Genomic DNA, 20796 nt, shown 5'->3' on the forward strand with positions numbered 1-20796 from the left:
TGTGCCTCTGGAACCCAGGCCTGGCTCTCCCAAGTCCCTTGCCCCTCCATGATGCCTAAAAGGGACAAGTGAGGGTCTGCCCAGCACAAACAAGCAAATAAATAGGTGTTGAGGGGGAGCCATGCTTAGGACACTGCTCCCTGCTTCCTTCCTCCTAACTTTGGGAACCAACAGCACAGGAAAGCAGTCAGCCCCAGGTGGTCCCTTCCATATCTATGATCCTAGGGCTGTGCTCACCAAAGACAGGGCACAAGGTAGGGTGTGTGTTCATCCCCCTTCTCTTGATCCAGCTGGGCTCTATTCATCACCTGTTGTCCACAGCCTATGCAGTTTTTTGACCACCTACATGGTCTTGGTCAGGCAGGGGGTAAGAGGAAATAGTACAGCCCTGTCAGCCTGCACATTGCAGGGGCTGGGGGCCTCTTTGTGCTGTTGGGGGCTGGCAACCCTCCAGCTACTGACTTTAGGGGCCACTGGGGCTTGACATAACTTTGGTGAGAAGAATCTCCTGCTGCTCCTTGTGTGCTCTGCAGAGGAGGAAAAAAGGAGACCCCTGGAGTTCAGATGAGGATGAAGGGAAGAGGGGAGGGGCATATGGATTCCTGTGTGTGTTTCTCAGCAGCCTCAGGTAGCTGTGGGGTTGGGAGCAGGAGGGGACCGGCATCCCAGCTGTCTGAACGCTGAACGTCTCAGTGCTCAGCCTGTCTGCACTAGCCACTGGGAGGCATGGACACATTTTGGGGAGAAGACGGACCACTCTGTGAGTGTCCCTGCTTCACATGCCCCATCACCCTCCCTAGAGTAGCTAGAGAGGCACTGCCTTGCCCCAAGTCAGCCAGTGGGGAGCAGAGGGTGGAGGGTGGGGCAGCGTCCCAGGGCTGAGTGGGCTGTGGCCCTGCGCAGGGAAGGGAAGGTGAGGGCGTCAGAGAGCCTCCTGGCTGGCAGTTAAGAACTCTTCCGCCCGCTTGTGAGCCTCTAGCGCCTTAATGGTGTACACGTCCTGGGGCAGCTCTGACTTCCTCCGAAGCAGCACTTTCTCCTTCTTGATGTCTTTTAGCATCTGTGTGTAGACATGGAGAAAACAAGGAATGGTGACCAAATCCCAGTAGGTTCTATTATTTCCCCCCTCCCTCCTTGGCTCTGCTGTTCCTGTCTCCTCCCCCTCCCAGAGCTGTCCTTATTTCTGCTCTCCCCCCAACCCCCTGCCACCTCCCTCTGTGCCCTGTCACCTGCACAGCCTCTGTCTCCACTGTCCTCTTCAGAAGCTGGATGTCTTCTGCTGTGGGGGTCTCTGTCTCCATCGAGTACACAGGAGGCAGCGGTGGTGGAGCTCGGAACATGGGATACTGAGGAGGGATCGACAAGTGGGGGAACCACTTCAGAAGTCTGCACCTGTGCTCTACTCCTCCTCAAACCTGCCCCCAGCCTAAGTAAGGTGGCCCCTCAGTTCCGGGCGGTGGCAGGAAAGCCTCACCTGGGGATTAAGCCGGGCCAGCTCTTCAATCTTTTGCCACATCTCTTCTCTTTCCTTCATTCGGAACCGGCCCCTGAGGGAACGAAGACAGAGGAGTTTGAGAGAGAAGTGGAGGGGGCTGGTGATGGATGACCAAAGCCCCCGGGGCACAGACACACTCACTTCTGCTTCTCTGCCTTGTACTGCTGTGTGCAGTCATCGAACAGCTTCTGATTCATCTCCATGAACAGCTTCAGGGCATTGTAGATCAGTCCATGGATTGTCCTGCCACCGGGGGAAAGAAGCGTGAGGGGCCAGAGCCTGCCCTTAGTGCCAGGTCCCATTTCGCTCTCTTCTAGGAGGTGTCTCTGCTAAGAGCTTTCTCATTCACCACGCCCATTTCCCAAACCTCTCTACAGTGTAAACTCATCTCTGGTCAAACCATGTGACCAGCTTGACATTTCAGGGTCTTCGCAGATATCGCTCGGCCTACCCATCCTTCCCCTCGCCCTGTGCTCTACGACCTGCCTTCCCCCCACCGCCTCTTCCGCAGCAGCCCACACTGACGGCCTCCCGGCAACGGGAGGTGTGTCTGCACTGCAGTGTTTGTGTTTACCAGGAAAGCCTTTTTACAACACGGATTCAACACATTAAGAAGATCACATCAGCTTCCTAAAGCATGGAGTTAAGTCTCCAAAAAGACATAATATCCGAGTGCAAGAAGCAGTGTAATGCAGGCCACTGCTCTGCTGTTTGTGACCCCCGAGATCTCTCACAGGTATCTTTTCTCCCTAGTCAGTCCTTCAAGGTCCTAGGAACGTACAGTGGGCACCATCCCTGCTTGCAGAGTGACCAGATGAAATCATCGGCTCTTTAGATCTCCCACGCCCTCACAGCGTACAAAACCAGAGCCCCACCGCAGCCTCCTACTTGTTCCAGTGGCTCTTGGAGTTCCTGTAGAGTGCGGGGAACATGATGGGGAGGACTCGGGCAGCGTTGTCACTTATCAGGCTCATGATGTACTCATTGTTCCAGTAATAGAGGGCGCGCTCTGCCACCTGGTGGGGACAGGCAGGACTCCGTGTGGGTACAGCTTGCTTTGCTCAAGAACCCCCTCAGTTCCTGGGAGGCAGGGCTGGATTATGCTGGGTCTGGATCTCACCTGGAAATGGGGGCTAGAGACACATTTGGCAAGCTGGCGGAAGAGTGGTTCCATCACTTTGCTGAACTCTGAAGGTTCAATGACATCCAGAATCTCCTCTAGCTCATTCAGGAACATCACCTCCTTGGGGCTGTGGGTCTTTGGCCAGAACTTGAGAAGCCCCACAATGACCTGTGAGACGAGGAGGAGGTGGGAACAAAATTCTCAACAACTACCTGGTTCTCCAGGAAGTCTCCCTCCCCCACCCCACCACAGTGGGCAGGGCACGGGTGGCCTCGGCTGGCTGCTGATGTCTCTCTGGCTTGGATCTATCTCCTAGGTCTGTGTAGGTTTTTCTTCTTCAAAGAGGACGCCATGTCACCTGTTGGGCTATACCCCTCCTGAGCACCTGCCTATGGCACTGCGTGACAGATAGAGACTGGCGAGAGCTACTGACAGAGGAGGACACTGGGGCTTAGAAAGGGAATTACCGGTTCAGTGAGACTGCTCTCCTTCTCCAGGAACTGCACCACGCAGTATGCCAGCTGCAAAAGGTTGCGGTAGAAAGGAGGTGAGGTGCAGGGCCCAGGTCTCACACAGGGCAGTGACAGAAGCAAGACCCCAAATGGAAAAAGGTGTACACAGGAAATGTCTCCACCCGCTCCCTCTGCCTCCCCATCCCAGCTGGAGAGCTTCCTTCTCTGTCATTCCTCTGCTCTCAGCGTCAGGGATAGTCAGGAGGAAGGCAGCTCACCTGAGGGTGGTAGACACTCAGGGACTTGACTTTGTGAAGGGGAAGCAGGACACGAATAAGGAACATCTTGTGCTCTTCCTTAAGGGGCAAGGCAAAGCCATTGATGATGCTAGGAGTTGAGAGGTTTATTAGGACCGAAGGGCCTGTTTCAGCCGGGTGCACCAACCTCCCAACCTTCGTCGGCCGTGTGCGCCCCCACCCCGCCTCTCACCTGCCCAGGATCTCCAGGAGCTCGGCAATCCCGTTGTGATGCTCCGTCTCGTAGATGAACCTGAGGAAAGAAAAAAGGGTCTCTTGACAACCCTGATGCCCCTTCTGAAATCCCCCTACCTCCCTTCTTCCCCCAACTTAGCGGTGCTTGCTTTGCTCCTGAACCTGGGGTCCTGGCCTCACCTGTAGAAGATGTGGTTGATCTGCCTACGGATATAAGCCCGGAGCCCCAAAAACTTGCCATAGATCCGATGCAAGATAGTCTTGAGGAAGTCCCGCTCTCGAGGGTCCTCACTGTCAAACAGGTCCAGGAGCTGGGAGCAGGCAAGAGGAAAGGCAGCGGGTGAGGCGGGAGCTGAGAAAGGCAAGGCTGGGGTAACTTAGGGTCCTGCTGGGAGAAGCCCAAAGGCTCTGTGGAGAGGGGGCCTGGGGACGAGTGTCTGGGGGGAGTCATTTTATTATACTGCTCTACCCAAGGGGACATCTGAGTATGCATGTTTGCATACCCCCATTGAGGGGACTGGATAACTTGCTTTTTTGTTTCCTTTCATTATGCTGGAAGCTTCTGAAGGCAGAGTAGGTTTGTTTAACCTTAACCCCCAGTCTCCTGTACAGACATAGCTGAAACCCAATATACTTGCAGAAGGAGAAAGAGCAGCTGGGACTGGAGTAAGGGATGTGGGTCTAGAGTTCACATGCTAGAAGGAGAGAAAGGACAGGAACTTCAGGGACTCACAGCAAGGACAAACTTCTGGTCAATGTACTTCTTGGCTATGTTTGGCTGGAAATCGGGAGACTCAAGGAAACGTAAGAAAAACTCGTACACGAGCTGTGGGGAGAAAGGAGCGTACACTCAGGGAGTATTCCCAAGGACCAGGAGATACCCCCGTCTCAGAGATACTGGCCCCAGTCCCTGCGGCCAGGGCCAACCTGGAGATGTGGCCAGGCAGCTTCCAGGGTGGGCTCGTCTTCCTCTGGGTCAAACTCGGCCCCGGTGGGATTTGATGAAGGTGGCAGTGTCCGGAAGAGGTTCACTGAAAACTGAAGGTTGGGCCCAGGTGAGAGCTCTGGTCGAGCTTCTTGGTCCCCAGCCCTGCCCATGCCCCCCTTTCCCTGTGCCCACCATGGTGACAGCCTCAGGGTAGATGGCCTCAGTGACAACGTCGCGGCTGTGGGTGATGTACTCCACCATTTCATTGAGTCCTGCCCGCTTCACCTCCTTGAATTTGAGGTCACTGAGTGGGTCTGACACAAAGTCAAAGAGGACACAGCACTGGCGAAGCTTCTGGATGAACAGCTCCTCCCGTTCCTGGGTTGGGGAATCTAGAGGGGGCCCAGCAGTCAGGCTCTCCTCCCCAGAGCATCGCTGCCACTCCCTCCTTGTCTTACAGGGCTACCCCATCCCGCTCCCTGGCACCCTCAGCGCAGTGGAACTCCCTTTGCATTTGCTGAAGCCCCATCCTCCCAAAATACCTCAAGCCGCCATTCGCCAACGCCCCGTGCCCCCAGGGCTGGTGCACCAGCCCCCTTGACCTTTCCCAAGTACCTTTCAGGGCAGGAAGCTTCTGCAGCTCCCGGTTCTTGCTGAGATTGAAGCGAGAGGAGCTTTGCCGTCGCTCCTTCTTGACAATCTGGGGGCCCCCTGAGTACTTGATTTTGCTGAGCTGCGTTGGGGGGGGTGTGCTGTTGCTGGGACGCTTGTTGGATGGCGGTGGCTGAGACTGGGGCTGTGGCTGCGGCTGGGCTTGAGGCTGCAGCTGGGGCTGAGCCTGGTTAAAGAAGTGAATGGTTGAAGTCCACTCCCCAGGTGCTGTCTGCCACCCCAGGCCTGGACCATCCCTCACCCCCCAGCCCACTTATGTCTCTGCCCTGAAGGAACCAAGGCCAGGATTAGAGATAACTATGGCTTATCCCTGGAAGGGAATGTTCATGAAGTCATGTCTCCCAAAGTAATGCCCACAGCCTGTGCATGAAGGACCTTCAAAATGTTCACTCCAGGCCTGGCCAGTGTGGCTCAGTGGATTGAACACCAGCCTGCAAACCAAAAGGTCACTGGTTCAATTCCTAGTCAGAGCGCATGCCTGGATTGCAGGCTAGTCACCAGCAGGGGGCGTGCAAGAGGGAACCAAATGATGTTTCTCTCCTCTTTCTCCCTCCTGCCCCTCTCTCTAAAAATAAATAAAATCTTTAAAAAAAAAAAAGTCACTCCAGTTCATGAACAGGTGGTAACAGAAGTCAGAAAGGCGGCTGCGCTTCCAGGGCTGGGCTAGCACGGTGAGGGGGTTGTGTGTGTACTGACTGAGAAATGGCACGAGGGACCTTCTGAGTAATGGAAGCATTTTACATCTTGACTGGGTCTGGGAGAGAGTCCATAGAAAAACGTATGTAAAAATTGATTGAGCAGACACCTAAGATTACGATACTGTATGACTTTACTGAATGTGTGACATTCTTCCATTAAAAGTTAAAAGAAATCCATTCCCATGTCTCAGTGGTTTAACTACTAGAAATAAATATGGCTTAAGAAAAATCTTAAGTATAAAAAAAGGGCTTCGGCGTTTTTATACTTTTTACAACCTTATTTATAACAGCAAATAAATAGATGGGATATCATGGAGTTAAAATTATGTTTGTGAAAATTATGTACTAAATGTAATCACACATGGTTCAGCTGTGAAAAATATTTATTCAGTTGTAGTCACGTACCCAAAATTGATGGTAAGAATTCTGAGAGGAGGGGAAATGTGTGTGCAGAGTTATAAGACACTGAAGTTTTAATTTTCCACAGTAATGAGTCACTAGTTAAATGAAAACCTCAAAAATTTTTGGAAAAAAAAAAGCAGTAAAAGAGTTTTATTTGGAAGTACAGAAGTCACTCTCCGAAGAAAGAGTTAGGAGTTGGAAGTGGCTGCCACAGAGCAACGGGAGGAGAAGGGCCAGGGCGTGGCTGTCCTCCTCACCGAAGCCCCAGAGTGCCACCCGACTTTCTGAAAGCTGTACGTGTTCGTGTTTATCACACTGATAAAAATTTACCACAGGACAAAAAGCCTAAAACTATGTAGTGGCACAAAACTGCTTGCTATGCTGAGTAAGGGTGATAACAAACTGGACATGCCTGAGCCCCCACATTGCAACACATGGACCCTGAAGCCCACCTAAGACGGGAAGATCAAGAGCAAGCCCACCGCTGCGGTCAGGACTACCTCCTGTGGCAGCAGAATGATAGGTGACTTTCTTCTGCTTTTCTGCATTTTGTAAATACAGCTAATTATTAAAGCTATCTCTTTACTTCCTCCCAGACATGGGTGTCCAAGCCCCACGAAGCCCGTCTTCAGAAGCCTGCACACAGACATGGGCGGGGCTATCCCCAACCCCCCCATGGTCCTGGTACCCCTCCTGGGAGAGCGGAGGGGCTGCACCGCAGGACGGCCCTCACCCCCAGCCAGAGACCCGCTGCAGCCGGACAGGTGGCCACATCCAGCTGGGCCACCTGAGCTGGAGAGTTATTATTACTATGAGATAGTTATTATTACTACTTCCCCCCTGGGTTTTAGGAATGCAGCCTGAAACTTCCTTCCTCAAATGCACTGTCCTTGTTTTAAAATGGGGACAGCAGAGGGCACTGCATCTTTCAAAACCCAGTTACAGTCCCACCTTTTTCTAAAAGCCTTCTCAGATGACCTCAGGCCCTGGGTGTCCATCCCCTGTCCCCAGCCTCCTGACACTACTTCTCTATACCAGTGGCTCCCTGATCACCCCCAGTGACACCTCTTTCTTGGTCTGTTTGAGTATCATTCCCCCACTGGACAGCACGTCCCTCGAAAGCCTGGACGCTGGTTTGCACTGCGCTGGGTCTTCTCAACACTGGCACCTAACAGGCCTTCAGCGAATGTCTGGTTGGTTGATTGGGGGCCAAGGCCTTTCCTGTCCCAGCTCGGGAAGCCTCAGTACAGAGCCCCCAGCGGCAGCAGAAGCAGAGTGGGAGGGAGAGACATTAGTGATAGTAGGGTGAGGGGCCCCGAGGAAGCAGAGGAACAAAAACCAGGGAGAAACAAGTCCCTCTTCGTCCTCCCGGGTAAGAAGCAGACAGCCTGCACCTCTACAAACCTCACACCAAGAGGAAACGCAGGACGCTGGGAAAAGCGAGGTCTCAGTTTTCTCCACAAATGAGGAGGGGGTGAAACTAGATTAGTGGTTTCCCAAGCATTCTGCACGTAGGTTTCAAGAGAAGGTTGCACGGCTAAAAATCAAAATTTAAAAACTACACTGGTTTTGTAGGGACCACTGGCTCCCAGGCCCCAGACCCAAGGAGCATCCCTGGTCTGTTCTCCCTTCGCTAGGAAGCATGCTGGCCAGAAGGGAGGTATGAAGATATGCCAGAGACTCACTTCATGTTCAACACTTTCTCCTAAAAGCTCCAGCTTCTGACCCCCGCTCCCTGACCGGGGCTGGCTGTGGGAGGCAGGTGAGTCCCCTGGAGGACCCTCTGCAGCTGTCAGAGTGTGACTGGACCAGAGAAGGCTCAGCCAACCTGCTCCCCACCTTCTACCCTGTCCTGCCTGTTCCCACTTCTGAGACTGGCCCACTCTGTAGTGGCCATCGCCTCTGCCTGGACTCCCGGTGGGATCCAAACTCCTAGAAGCCCTCCTGGTCTCAGGCCTCCAGCCGTCCAGTGGTGCTTTGATTCATACACCATGCTGACACTCAGAAGATGACAACTGTACTTGCTCATTCTGAACCAACGCTGGTCCGACCGCATCCTAATAGCCACCATTAATAATTCAACCCACATGTGGGCCGGGTCCCCCATCAGGGCCGTGAGAGGCAACCCCACACTGATGTCTCTCTCTCTCTCTTTCTCCCTACTCTCCCCTCTGTCTCAAAATAAATAAAATAAAAAAAAATTCAACCCACATATTTAAGCATAAAAAAGTAGGAGGTAGAAATATTACTTAAGCACTACAGAAAGATGTTGGAACAGAAAGATGAAAGATAAACAGTGAAAAATGCCAGGACTAAGGTTATAACTTTTAAATAATAGATTAACTAGCCCAATAAAGATCATTTTAGTTTAAAACCCTGAAAATCACAGAGGCGTTCACTCCTATACTGACATCTGGAGCTCTATCTAGTTGTGCTTAATTTTTTCCTTCCTTCACTCATTCAATAAATACCACGCTCTCCGCATCAGAGATTAAAAGGTGGATGATAGGACATGGCCCTTGCCCAGGAAGAGCTCAGAGTCCAGTGGGTGAGACAGACACAGAGAGCAGCTGTTAGAACAAGGGAAATGCAAAGGCAGAAAGCAACAGAGCATTATGGGAGGAGCCCGGAGGGCTGAACTGCAAACTCTGCCTGAAGGATTAGGGAAGATGTTCCTGAAGAGGTAACTTTTATTTTGGCCTTTAAAGGATAAATACGACTTTAGGCAAAGGAAGAAAGGAGAAAAATAAAGCAGTCCAGGCCAATGGAATCACATCAGTAAGAACCCTGAGCCATAAAAGGGCTCATGCGACAAGAAACCAGGGTGGGAGTTAAAGGGATGGGTAGGCCAGCTCGGCGAGGGTGTGAGCCTGAGTTTGTGAACAACGAGATGCCAACAGAGCTTTTGAAGTGGAGGACCGATATATGACCAAACATGGTTTTAGGGTAACAATCTGGCTACAGGGAGGTCAGGCTAAAGTGAAAGTGGGGGAGAACGGGATAATTTCTTGCTCCCTGCACCTCCCCTCCCAGAACTCAGGACAGGGCATAAGAAAGCCCACAGCCCATAGAAAAGCCCACAGCCCCGAACTGCTTCCTCCGAAGACAACCGAACAAGAGCCTGGCGCAGGTCAGAGTAAGTCTGACCTGATCTCCTGAGGCCCCTTTCCAGCCTGAGACTGTCTCCAGAATCTCAGAGCCAGTGCGCAGTGTATCAAGGACACAGAAGAACCGACTTCTGAGCCGCACAGGCCTAGGGAGGATTCTAGCTCTGCTGTTTTATTGCCACGTAAAAGCTGCTTTGCATTATTAAGCCTCAGTGTCATCTGTTGAATGGGGATAATGGTAATAAAGTGACCGGATGGGAGTACAGGGAAGATTAAAAGAGAAGGTTATAAGATTAAATGCATGCAAAGTACTCAACACAATGCCTGGTAGGTATAGAGTGTACTGAGTAGAACAGTGTCCCTCCTGGAGTTCACATCAACCCAACATCTGTAAGTGTGACATCACTTGGAAATAGGGTCTTTGTGGACATAATCTAGTTAAAACGAGGTCATACTGGGTTAGGGTGGGCCCTGAATCCAACAGGACTGAGTCCTTACTAAGAGGAAAATCTGGACACACAGACACGGGCACACACACAGGGAAGAAGGCCACGTGGGGCCGGACGTGGAGAATGCAGTGATGCATCTACAGGCCAAGGATCCCTGGAAGCCACCAGGAGCTGGGGCAGGGGCATGGCTCAGATTCTCCCCTAGAACCTCAGCGGGAAAGGGCCTGCTGGCACCCTGATTTTCTGGAGACTTCTGGCCTCCCAAACTGTGCAAAAATAAACCCGTTATTTTCATCCACACAGTTTGTGGTCATTTGTTATGGGTACCCTAGGAAACTAATACACGCAAATTCAATAAAATCAATATTGCCTGCTGTGGTTTTAGGGTCAGCTGGAAAGACGGGCAAATAAATGCCTAACACAGGGCAAATTTGGCTCTAAGAGCCCAGAATTCTGGACTAGGTGAGGGACGAGGACAAGACTGTGCCAAACAGCTTTTGATGACCTGGGCCTCACAGCCTGGCCACCAACTTTTCCACTGTCCCTCTCCCTGGAGCCACACGGATACATCTCTAGAAAAGCACAGAGCAGAACTCCTGCAGCTGCCGTACAGTGAAGCCCCGAGCAGTGTTTCACAAAACAGAGCAAAAGGTGAACTCACTCTGTTCCCAGAGGGCCTGACACTGACTTACTGCCTTTATCAGATTTGTCCGGAAAGGCAGTGGGGAAATCCTAGGAGCTGGTCTCTCAACTCGCTTGGCCTTCGTTTTCCCACCTATGGAAGGAGGGGTCAGACTCTAAGGCTCCTTCCAGCTCTCATTTGAAATTGGTTTATTTGCTCATTCACTTTTCACTCACTGATGCATTTAAATGCCGGTGTCGCCGGTGTCTCCGGTGTGCCAGGTCCTCTGGCATTGGAGGTCGTGTGCTAACAAAGGAGCCAACCGGTAAACAAGGAATTCACATGGAATTTTTGCACTACAGCTCTGGTGAAGTGCTGCTGTGGATGGTACTGGATGCCGGAGGAGCAGATAGCAGGACCCCTGACCCTGTCCTGGGGGCTGGGGGGCGTCAAAGTAGACCGATTTCAGGAAATGACATCAATGTAATAATGGAACAAGTATGAGTTAGTTGGCAAAAGGTACAGCCCCTAACCATTCCTTTGTCTCTCTTTTTTTAAGGTTTTATTTTTTAAATAAATAATATAAATTATTTATTAAAAATAAATATCTTATTATTAAAAAGTTAAAAAATATTAGGGGAAGAAAGGGAGGGAGAGAAGCATCAATGTGTGGTTGCCTCTCACACGCCTCCAACTAGGGACCTGGTCTGCAACCCAGGCATATGCCCTGACTGGGAATCCAACAAGCGACTCTCTCTGATTTGCAGGCCAGCACTCAGTCCACCGAGCCACACCAGCCAGGGCCCTTTCTGCCCCTTTAAATCCTGTTTCTAAGGCTCTCTTGATGCTTTGAACTCAGGTGCCAGTTCCCAACTACCTTCCCTGTGGGTTCCACTGATGTCGTTGCTCCTAAAGGGAAGACTGAACCCAGAGGGAGCGTTCCCGCCGGTGTTTACCGAGCTACTGGGAACCGTGTGCACGGACACACAGGGTGGGAAAGAAGCCCCTTCTTCCCTCCAAGTCCACAGTCTGGTGGGAAAAAATAGTTACAACACCCAGTGATCAGGACTATTCTGGAGACCTAATCGGACTGCTATATCAGTGCAGAGGAATTTATCTTCTGTGGTCCTCAACTCTCGTGTTTGTAAAATGGGGGACAGCCACCCTGATTCTTTGATTACTCCAGTGAGGCCCAACGCAATGGCCGCAGGTGTGAAGAGTGCTTGGTTTTCTTTAAAGGTGACAGGATAGGGACATGAACTACCCAGAATCTAAATCCAGAGTTAACCCCAAACACTTGTTAATAGATCTCTTCCCCCCGAAACACCCAGACCTGCCTCTGTTTCCTGTGCATCCCTCTGAACGGTCTGGAACAGGAGACAGGAAGCAGAGAAATCGAGGACCACCAGCCCCTGGGTAACCCAGGCACTGGCTCAGAGTGTTCACAGGGCCACCCGCCACCCTGAGCAGCCCACTGAGCATGCTCGCAGACCTTCCTGGACATACTCTGGGCTTCCTTAAGGCCCTCCTCCCTGCAGTGTTCTCTCCGCTTGCCATTTATTGCTTTACAGCCCTAGATTGCTGGGTTGCGCAGACCTCTGCTCCCTACCCCTCCCAGAGCCACTTGCCACCCCACTGAACACCCATGTACTTCTTCCCTTCCCCAGGACCTGGTACCCTGAGCTTTTGACCCTGAGGAAAAGGAATTCTCAATATTCAAAGCTGGCAGGCAGAGAACCAACTCTCACAGGAACCACTAGGGAGTCTGAAGAGTGGGAGAGCTTCTCTGCTCTATACCAGCCAAAGGGACAGTCTGCCCGAGGGCAGGCTGGATGGGCCGTCCTGGGGCCCTCCCGGGCTGTGGAGCTCCTTCCCTGGAGCTGCTACCGGCAGCATAACCGGGGGGGTGCCCACATTCGTATTTATTACCTCCTCAGTGCTCTCGCCTCCACCATCCTTGCCTGAGCTGCTGGGCTTGGCTGTGCCTTTGGCAAGCTTGGGGGGCTCCTGAAGGAAGAAGATGAGTTAGAGTTAGTACATGCCAGGGGAGGGAGAGGACTTATCTGGACTCCTTCCTTAGGTCTTTGCTGTAATTATCCTCTGTCCAGTTGAATCAATCGATCGATAAGAATCACCCAGAACCTACCTTGTACCTAGCCCAGGGGAGGAGGGGTTGGAATACACAGAGGGAAACTTAGTCACTCCAAAGAGTTTAGAATCTGGTTGGGAAGACATCTCTAACACACAATAATTAAGCATGATAACACTCTTCCCCTCCCAAGGCTGGTGTGTGAATTGGGGCCAGGGAGCGCCTCTGTCAACACCCAGGGTGAAAGCACCATGGAACGAGCTACCGTGGGCAGAGGGTGCCTGAGGCTCTCATGCCGGACAGGAAGGAGTCACTCCTCCCCCACCAAGGCCACTGGGAAGAGCAGGAGGCTTTTTATTTTCGATGTCACAAACTGCACCCACACAAGAGGGTGCTACCGGCACAATCGGTGGGGCCCAGGAATGCTAACAGGTATAGGAATTGTCCCAAGAACACCTCAGTGGACAAGCACAGGAGTTACTGCAAAAAGTAAGTGCTAGTCCCAGGCTCCCTTGGGGACCTGGCCATTGGCTCAAAGCCCTGCTTAGCAACTCTTTCTATGCTTCGGGCCAAAAAAAAAAAAGCAACTGTACAGGGACAGGGTGGGGGAAGTATGAAAAAGACTTGGGGATCGTGGTCTGACTGCAAGCTCAAAACTAATCATCTGTGTGCACGAATGCCTCGGCAGCCACTTGACCTTCCCTCCAGTTAACACAGCGTGGAGTGCTTGGCACAGGGGTACACGAAAGCACCCCTGTCCTTGGCACTGATGGCCATTCTGGAGGCGCTGGTTCACTGTGAGCATCAGACTTTGGGAGGGACAAAGACAAATTCTAGGTTTTCTTGGGGGCGGGGGACACGGCATACAACCCATAGCGGGAGTAGATTCAAAAGCTTGTCCTGAGAGCAACAGCTGCAGGACCTGGGAGAGGTAACAATGGAAAGGAGGAGTCACGGTGGGAGGGGCAGCAACGGGGAGCCTCACAGGCGACTGAAGGGCTGCCCTGTGGACAAAAGATGCAACTTGTTCTATGTGGATCCAGAGGCGTAAGAGCCACAGGCTGAAGTGGCAGGAAGACGGGATGACACTCCAAACAAGGAAGAATTTTCTCCCAGAGCAGCTGCACAGAACCAGGCCGCCTGGTGAGGCTGCAAGCTCCCCGAGCCCAAGAGCAATCAGGCAGGGGGGCATTCACGGCTGCTCTAAGACATGTCACTGAAGGGACTCATGCCTTAAATGAAGACAGGATTGGAGGACCTTGGAAATCACTTCCAGCTCTGAGATTCTGTGACTCAACGACATCCAAGCCCCTTCCTTCAGTGAGAAGTGTTAAATCAAATGACTGTGACTATGGGGGCAAAAGGATTTTGGAGAGAAGCAAGCTCTGTGTGGGCTGGAGTAGGGGGAACGCTTCATGGGGGCGGGGAGGAAGAAAGCCTTTCGCAGGTGCAGAGCAGCTCCTAGCAGTCACGTCAGCAGGCGGGCTCCTTCTCGGTGCTGGGTGCTCTCCTAGTGCCTACTGATTGGGCTGGGCACACTGACCCCTCCTCAAGGGGCCAGAGAGTAGCTCAGACCATGGGGCGAAGAGGAAAAGGATGAGGGGGTGCAGGCAGGACACAACACGGAGCAGGCTGCATATACCCCAGTTGTGGGCCTCTTGCACAAAACTGACCCCTCATCACATATGTCTCATCTTTCTACTTAATCATAAGCTCCTGGATCTCTTTTGTGCCCCTCCACCTACCTACCTACCCTACAGCACTCAGTCATGTCTCTCGGGAAGTATACCTAAGAGAGATCCTAGCTGCCTGGGTGTGTGCAAGCGTGGGAAGACCAGGCCCGCAATTCACCCCGCTCGCTGGCTCCTGCAGAACAGGTGAAGTGCACACATGTGGGCCCAGCCTAGTAGTCCAAGGCTGCAAGGCACAGTAGGACTAGCCCTGTGTTCGGGGCCAAATTCTTAGCAGTTACATAATCAGAGCAGCAAGTTAACTAGCCTCTCTGAGTCTCAGTTTCCTCATCTACCAAATGATGACAATCACGGTACCTAATTCCCTTAGCATAGTGTCTGGCACACAAAAACCTTTTTTTAATCCTTACCTGAGGACATTTTCTCCCCCACTGCTTTAGAGAGAGTGGAAGGGAGACAGAAACACATCAACACAAGAGAGAAGCATTGATTAGCTGCCTCCTGTACGCATCCTGACTGGGGATCAGAGGCATCCAGACCAGGGTTCACAGGTGCCCACACACGGACTGGGGATTGAACCCACAACCTTTCGGCTACAGGATGATGCTCCAACCAACTGAGCCACAGCAGCCAGAGCGAGTACATGAAAACTTTAATGTTAGTCAACGTTATTACTATCACTATGAACAAGAACAAAGCCGGAGGGAGCAGGGGCACCTGACTCAGGACCCTAAAAGATGTAAGTCCCAGATCAGAATATAAGGGAAGAGGAGGGATGCAACTCCCCCGCAAGGGATTGACTCAGCACCCATGCACTGAGCACCTACTGTGTGCAAAGAAGATTCCAAACCAAAATGGAACTTAGTTATTACCTCAAGGGGAAGAAAAGACTTATCCATAATTAATTCCAGTCCAAGAGAACACAAAAGGGGCATAAGTGACCTAGCAAGTGTTCTGTAAATCCAGGGGAGTAAGGAGAGCCCATGCCCAACGAAGGGGTCAGGGAAGGCTGCAGGAATGAAGCTCTGAAAGACGCCCAAGACTGGGAGCAACAGAGATGAAGGGGAAACAGGAGAAGCGATGGATGAGCAATAAAGATGCTCTGCCCACCCCTCCTTTTGGTCCCCACTCCATCCAGGAAGACCTCAGTCACATGTCACCTTTCTCCTCCTCAGGACTTGCCAACCAAGGAGGAGGCCAAATGCAACTGGAAATCAAAAGCAGAATGTTAAACCTTGAAGGGGGTCAGAGATGCCTGGCCCCACCTGCCCTAATCCTTCCAACATGCTTTCCAACAAAATACTTATACCTGCGGTCCTAGCAAGTCTAATCAAAATTTTTCTTCTTCTCAATCATCTAATAAAGAAAGGCTTTTTCTGTGGATAGGACGGTGCCTGTTCCATCAGACTAAAAACTACTGATAGGTAGAAACCTCACCAGCTACTCCTGAATTCCATGCTTTGAAGGAGCCCTTTCGCCCCTGGTGTGGCTGACTTGTGGGTGTATCATCAAAGCTAAGCTGTCCAAACCACCACAGCATGCCCACTCCCCAAGGACAGGGTCTGGGTGAGGCACACAATGCTGACCAGCTCAGCACCCCAGGAGGTTCAATGCCTACCACAACATCACCAACCCCACGTCAAGCCCTGAGAGGTTACGGGGACAACCCCGGCAGATCTCCAACAGCCCCAGGATAAAGAGTTTAATTAATAAGGTCAGAGATGACAACCCAGCAACCCAGCCAATCAGAGGGCAAATGAGAGCATGGCACCTCTGGGGTCATAAAGTGGGTTGCTTTATATTGGTGTAGAACACAAGGCCAGAGCTGTCCCCTACCAGGAGGGGCCAGCCCAAGAGAGGAAAAGCTGGGGGAGGCTGGAACTGGTATTCTAGCATCCTCTGTGTGAGTCTGTATCTCAAAGGAACCACACCTCTGAGTCAGACCTCAGCAACAGCAGGAAACAGAGGGTACAGAAAGGCAGGGATGAGGAACAGGGGAAGGTGGTATGGAGGTAGATGGGGAAGGTGAAATGAAGGCAACATCAAGAACAGCCTGCATCGGGACACCATAACAAAGGTGAGGGTGTTCAGGGGCGGCTAGTCCAGGGAGTAAGAAGGAAAATTAATCTGGGAGGATAGACTCCAGATTTGCGGACAGTATGGCCCAGGGAAGATGTAAGTCCAGCACTGATGCAAAAAGGAAAAATGCAAAGGATTAAGGGAAGGAACCTGCACAGATTAGGAAAGGTGACTGGTTTAGAATGAACCTGGGAGTCGGTTGATGCCTCTTAGAAGTGCCCTGATAGTGCAGCTGGGCCTCCAGCAGGCTGTGTGACCTTGGCCAAGTCCCTTTCCCTCTCAGGGCCTCAGTCTCTTCATCTGTATTACTCCCAATTGCACTGACTGCATTCAGAGGTCCAGTCCAGCACCGACATTCTGAGATTCCACGGACAGAAGGAAAGGCTCAGTCCTGTCTCACAAGTTTGTATGTGAAGAAAGAACTAGAGGGAGGGGCCTAGGCGAGATTTGATGGAGAAGAGAGAGAGCTGTTCTAGGTCAGGGAGCTTGGCAGAGCAGGAGAAGGGGCTGTAGAAGATGGTGGAGAAGGCCGGCCCAGGCCCAGGCAGGTCAGAAGGGGAGGGAAGGGGCTGGAAGGGGGAGTAGTTCTAGAGGGACTACCCCAGATGGCAGGCTGTCCCAAATGGGCAAACCGGTGGGGGCTTGGAGGAGTGAGTGGTAAGGGGAGAGAAAGCAGGGAAGTGACCTGGGAGAGGGGCAGATCTGCAGGGAGGGGGTTACCCTGAGCCCAGGATAGATCGGGAGGTGTAAGTGGGGAGGACTCTATCCCGAGCAAGGTGAGGCGCTTTCCCAGCTGCAGCACAGGCTAGGGGTGCAACCAGCAAGGGGCCTGAGGGCTGGCCCAGGGAGTCCTGCGGGGGCCGGACGGGAGGGTCAGTCTGGGGCTGTCCCGGGCCTGGCTCGGGCCCCTCCCAGAGCTCCGCGCAGGCCCCGAGGCGGAGGCGCGGGTTAAAGGGCCACGCTCACCTTCTCCTTCTTGAGTTTATAGGGCATCTCGGCCGGTCCGGACCCGGCCCAGCTTCTGCGGCCCCGCTCCGGCTCCGGCTTTGCTCGGCCGCACTCGGCCCGCTCGGCGTCTCTTCGCCACCGCCTGCGCGCTGCGCCCGGGTCGATCGGTGTCTGCGCCTCCAATTGGCTCGAACTCTTACAAACCTGCCTGACAACCAGGCACCGCCTCTTTGGATTGGTCATTGGAGCCAAGCTGCTTCCTTTTTTTCTCATTGGGAAGGAAGAGTACAAACCGCCAGGGTTAGACTCCAAGAATTGGCTCCAGTGGGAGGTCCCGCCCCAAAGTGGGTCGAGCTTAGAGAAAGAGGCGGGGGTAAGGGGAAGCCCAAGCTTAGTACCGAGTGCCGCACTCCAGCGTCTTTGGTACGTCGGCCTCGGCCTTTCTTCGCAGCCGGTTCTTTTCTAAAGTGGCTCTCACTCATTCCCCCACTCTGCTCCTCCTCCCAGTTCAAAAGAAGCCCTAAAATGAAGGGTACCTATCTGGGTATTGCTGCACTAATTGCATAAGCAAAATTAGTGCAGAGAGCGCCCAGGAATACCAGAGGGCATCCGTTTCCTAGACAGGGCTTGCAGAGAGTCAAAGGGGAAACCCGGAAGGCCAGGGCATGGGTAAGATAAGATGAGAATCCTGGGTTTGTTGCAACTTTGGGAAGAAGACCCCTGTTCCTACTCCAAGTGTCCCAGGATTGGCGAACCAGCAGATTTGCGCACTCGGGAACGCGGTGGAAAAGCTACTTCATTGTTTAGTGTCTCGGGAAGTACATTCTTTAGGTCCCACCCCTGCCCAAGCCAATGTCCCAATAATGGATAAGATCAGTTCCTGCCCTCAAGGAGTCCCAGTGTGATGAAGTTCACAGACATGTATAAACAGATGATTAAGATATAGTGTAATAAATTGCACAAACCTAGAGGCAGCTGGAGGAATATGTTTCACAAAGTGGACACCAGTATCTGATTGATTACATGAAGCAACTGGAGAAGGCTCAAGAATAAGAATGTGGTCCTTAACCAGGAGAGCAATGTTATAAAACAATGGCCACGGGCATGGAGAAGAAAGGATGGAATTGAGAAATGTGTAGAATCAACAGGATTTGGTGATTCACTGGATTGTGGGGAGGATGGATGGTAAGGGAATGGGAGGAGTTGAGTATCAGAAATGTAGGAGGAAAACTAGTGTCATAATGGCAAAGGAAGTGAAAGAATTGGTTAGTAGTGTAAGATTCCAGAGAAAGATAAAGATCAAACAGCATCACCTTGATTCTACAGTTGAGAGGTTGTGGGTGATCTTTGCAGGCAAGTTTCAAAGGAGTGGAAGGAAGCTTATAGGGGGTTGAAGAGCTTAAAGAGGTGTGGGAATAAGTACAATAAATACAGGCTTCTGGCTATCTTACAGAAGTAGTATTTGGCTCTCAAATGACTAATTACAATTTCAAGGTAATGCAGAGTGGCCTGCATGCCAGCCTTTATTTGCTGGGGGCAATGCCTGAAAGGAAAGAACATTTATTTGTGGATGGATATTTGTGTCTTTACAGGTGCCAACAGAGACAGGATACCAGATGTATTTACCAGTTCCTAAGGCCTCAAGGGGGACCATAGTCCTAAAGACTAGAGCTTGCCTGCTACTGTATACGAAGCAGGCAGGCATAGCCTCTTTAGACCCACACTACCATCCTCAAGTCCTTAGTCCCTCTAGTAGGCAGGGGACAGAGGCACATAATAGTTTAGAACTACAAAATAGGAATTTTTATTAATGCAAATTCAGCTATCTAGTACGTTCTCATATATATATATACACACATACATATGTGTATATAGAGAGAACATATATATGTTCTCTCTATATAGAACATATATATTCTCATACATATATACATTTATTGATTTTAGAGAGAGAGAGAAACATCTATGTGAGAGGGAAATGTTGAATGGCTGCCTCCCACATGGGGTCCAAACCCAAAAACTAAGCATGTGCCCTAACACAGAACTGAATGTTCAACTACCTGGTGCAAGGTATGATGCTCCAAGTGGCTGAGCCATACTGGCCAGGGCTACTTAGTACATTCTTGCACACTTCTGTAAAGATGTAGAATTGGGCAATTTCGGGTTTAGGACTAGAGGTACCTCCGGGAACTATAGTCAGGCATTTAAAAATTTATCTTCTGTCCTGACTGGTGTAGCTCAATGAATTGAGTGCAGGCCAGCGAACCAAAGCCTCCCTGGTTCGATTCCCAGTCAGGACACATGCCTGGGTTGCAGGCCAGGTCCCCAGCAGAGGGTGCACAAGAGGCAACCACACATTGTTTCGCTTCTCCTTCCTTTTCCCTCTCTCTCTCTCTCTCTCTCTCTCTCTCATAAAATATATATATATATATATATATATATATATATATATATATATATATAGTTGTAGCTTTAGGGATGGAAATACCTTATAACATGTAAGTCTCATATTGAACTCTTAGATTTCCAGGAATGCATAACGTTCAGAGTAGAAGACTGCCTCATGATGCTTGATGTGGAGGAAAAGGGAAAGTTGGGAAGGAGTAGCTGGAAGAGAATGCAAGGTCCACAAAGACTAGATTGCCACCAACCGATCCACTGATTCTAAGTACAAATATATTATTAATAATTGGAAGTATGGCCTACCAGTGTCCAGTGTCTTGTAATGGAAACCAGTATGGGATCCAAGTGACAGTACAGGCGGGAAACAAGCCGTTGGTTTGGCGCTCATGACTGAAGCATTGAACCTCTGTCTTCTGCCCACTCTGCTGCCCACTCTCTCCCCAAGCTAGAAACAGGAAATGGATCTCAGATTTGTAAGGATTGGCTAGGGCAGAACAACTGCTTTTGGAGGGATGAAAAAGGGAATCTGCTTTGTCTTTGCTTCACGCTTGGTGGGAGTAAAGAAACAGGACAAGAAACACTGGAACGTGGGTTTTGTGTAGGATGTGTGGGAACAGGTGTGGCAGCACCAAGCACTCCAGGGCCACATGAATCACATTCAGTAATTCAGCCAGCAGGCACTACATATCCATAAGCATGTTGGAGACAGTCTTATAATCCTACCTCTCCCTTCTGCAACCTTCCCACAACCCCCCGAACCTCACTGCCTACAGTTCCACAGTGGGAACTGTAGAATTTTTACACAGGAATGCACTGCTTTCTTAATACTCCACCCACAGCTCCCAGCCCCAGGCCGAAGCTGGTCCACGGCTGGCTGACCCTTCATTGATCATTCAATAAACTGTTAAGCACATGCTATGTGTAAGGCAGTTGAGAGGACGTTACTTCGCTAGCAGGCGAGAAAGGTAAATCCCCGGAAACAGTTCAAAGGACGTGTCGTGAAGACCTAGCAACCGCAGTAATTAGGTTACCGCCATCGAGGCGCTATTCTGGTCTAGCAGGGGCGCAGCTCAGCCTCTCAGAGCAAGCGCGCTGCACCCAACGCCCCACCCACTCGCCTCGCACCTCCCCCGACGGAAGCGGAAAC

General features: G+C 51.4%; 1 protein-coding gene across 1 annotated transcript; it reads right to left on the minus strand.

Moving 5' to 3' along the window:
- Positions 1-79: 79 nt before the first annotated feature.
- PPP2R5D (protein phosphatase 2 regulatory subunit B'delta) lies at positions 80-17739 on the minus strand. The gene is made up of 17 exons (XM_037154517.2): positions 17645-17739; positions 17265-17506; positions 12369-12446; positions 5105-5327; positions 4682-4881; positions 4489-4599; positions 4295-4387; positions 3742-3872; positions 3560-3619; positions 3349-3457; positions 3086-3139; positions 2616-2786; positions 2384-2511; positions 1637-1738; positions 1475-1547; positions 1230-1346; positions 80-1060 (listed from the first exon to the last, which is right to left on the minus strand). Exons 2-17 carry the CDS (start codon positions 17487-17489, stop codon positions 923-925), a joined length of 2013 nt encoding a protein of 670 aa, XP_037010412.1. The 5' UTR covers positions 17490-17506; positions 17645-17739; the 3' UTR covers positions 80-922.
- Positions 17740-20796: the final 3057 nt, after the last annotated feature.

The sequence above is a fragment of the Artibeus jamaicensis genome, unplaced genomic scaffold (assembly GCF_021234435.1).
Source record: "Artibeus jamaicensis isolate MK-2021 breed Jamaican fruit bat unplaced genomic scaffold, CSHL_Jam_final contig_484, whole genome shotgun sequence".
NCBI lineage: Eukaryota > Metazoa > Chordata > Mammalia > Chiroptera > Phyllostomidae > Artibeus > Artibeus jamaicensis.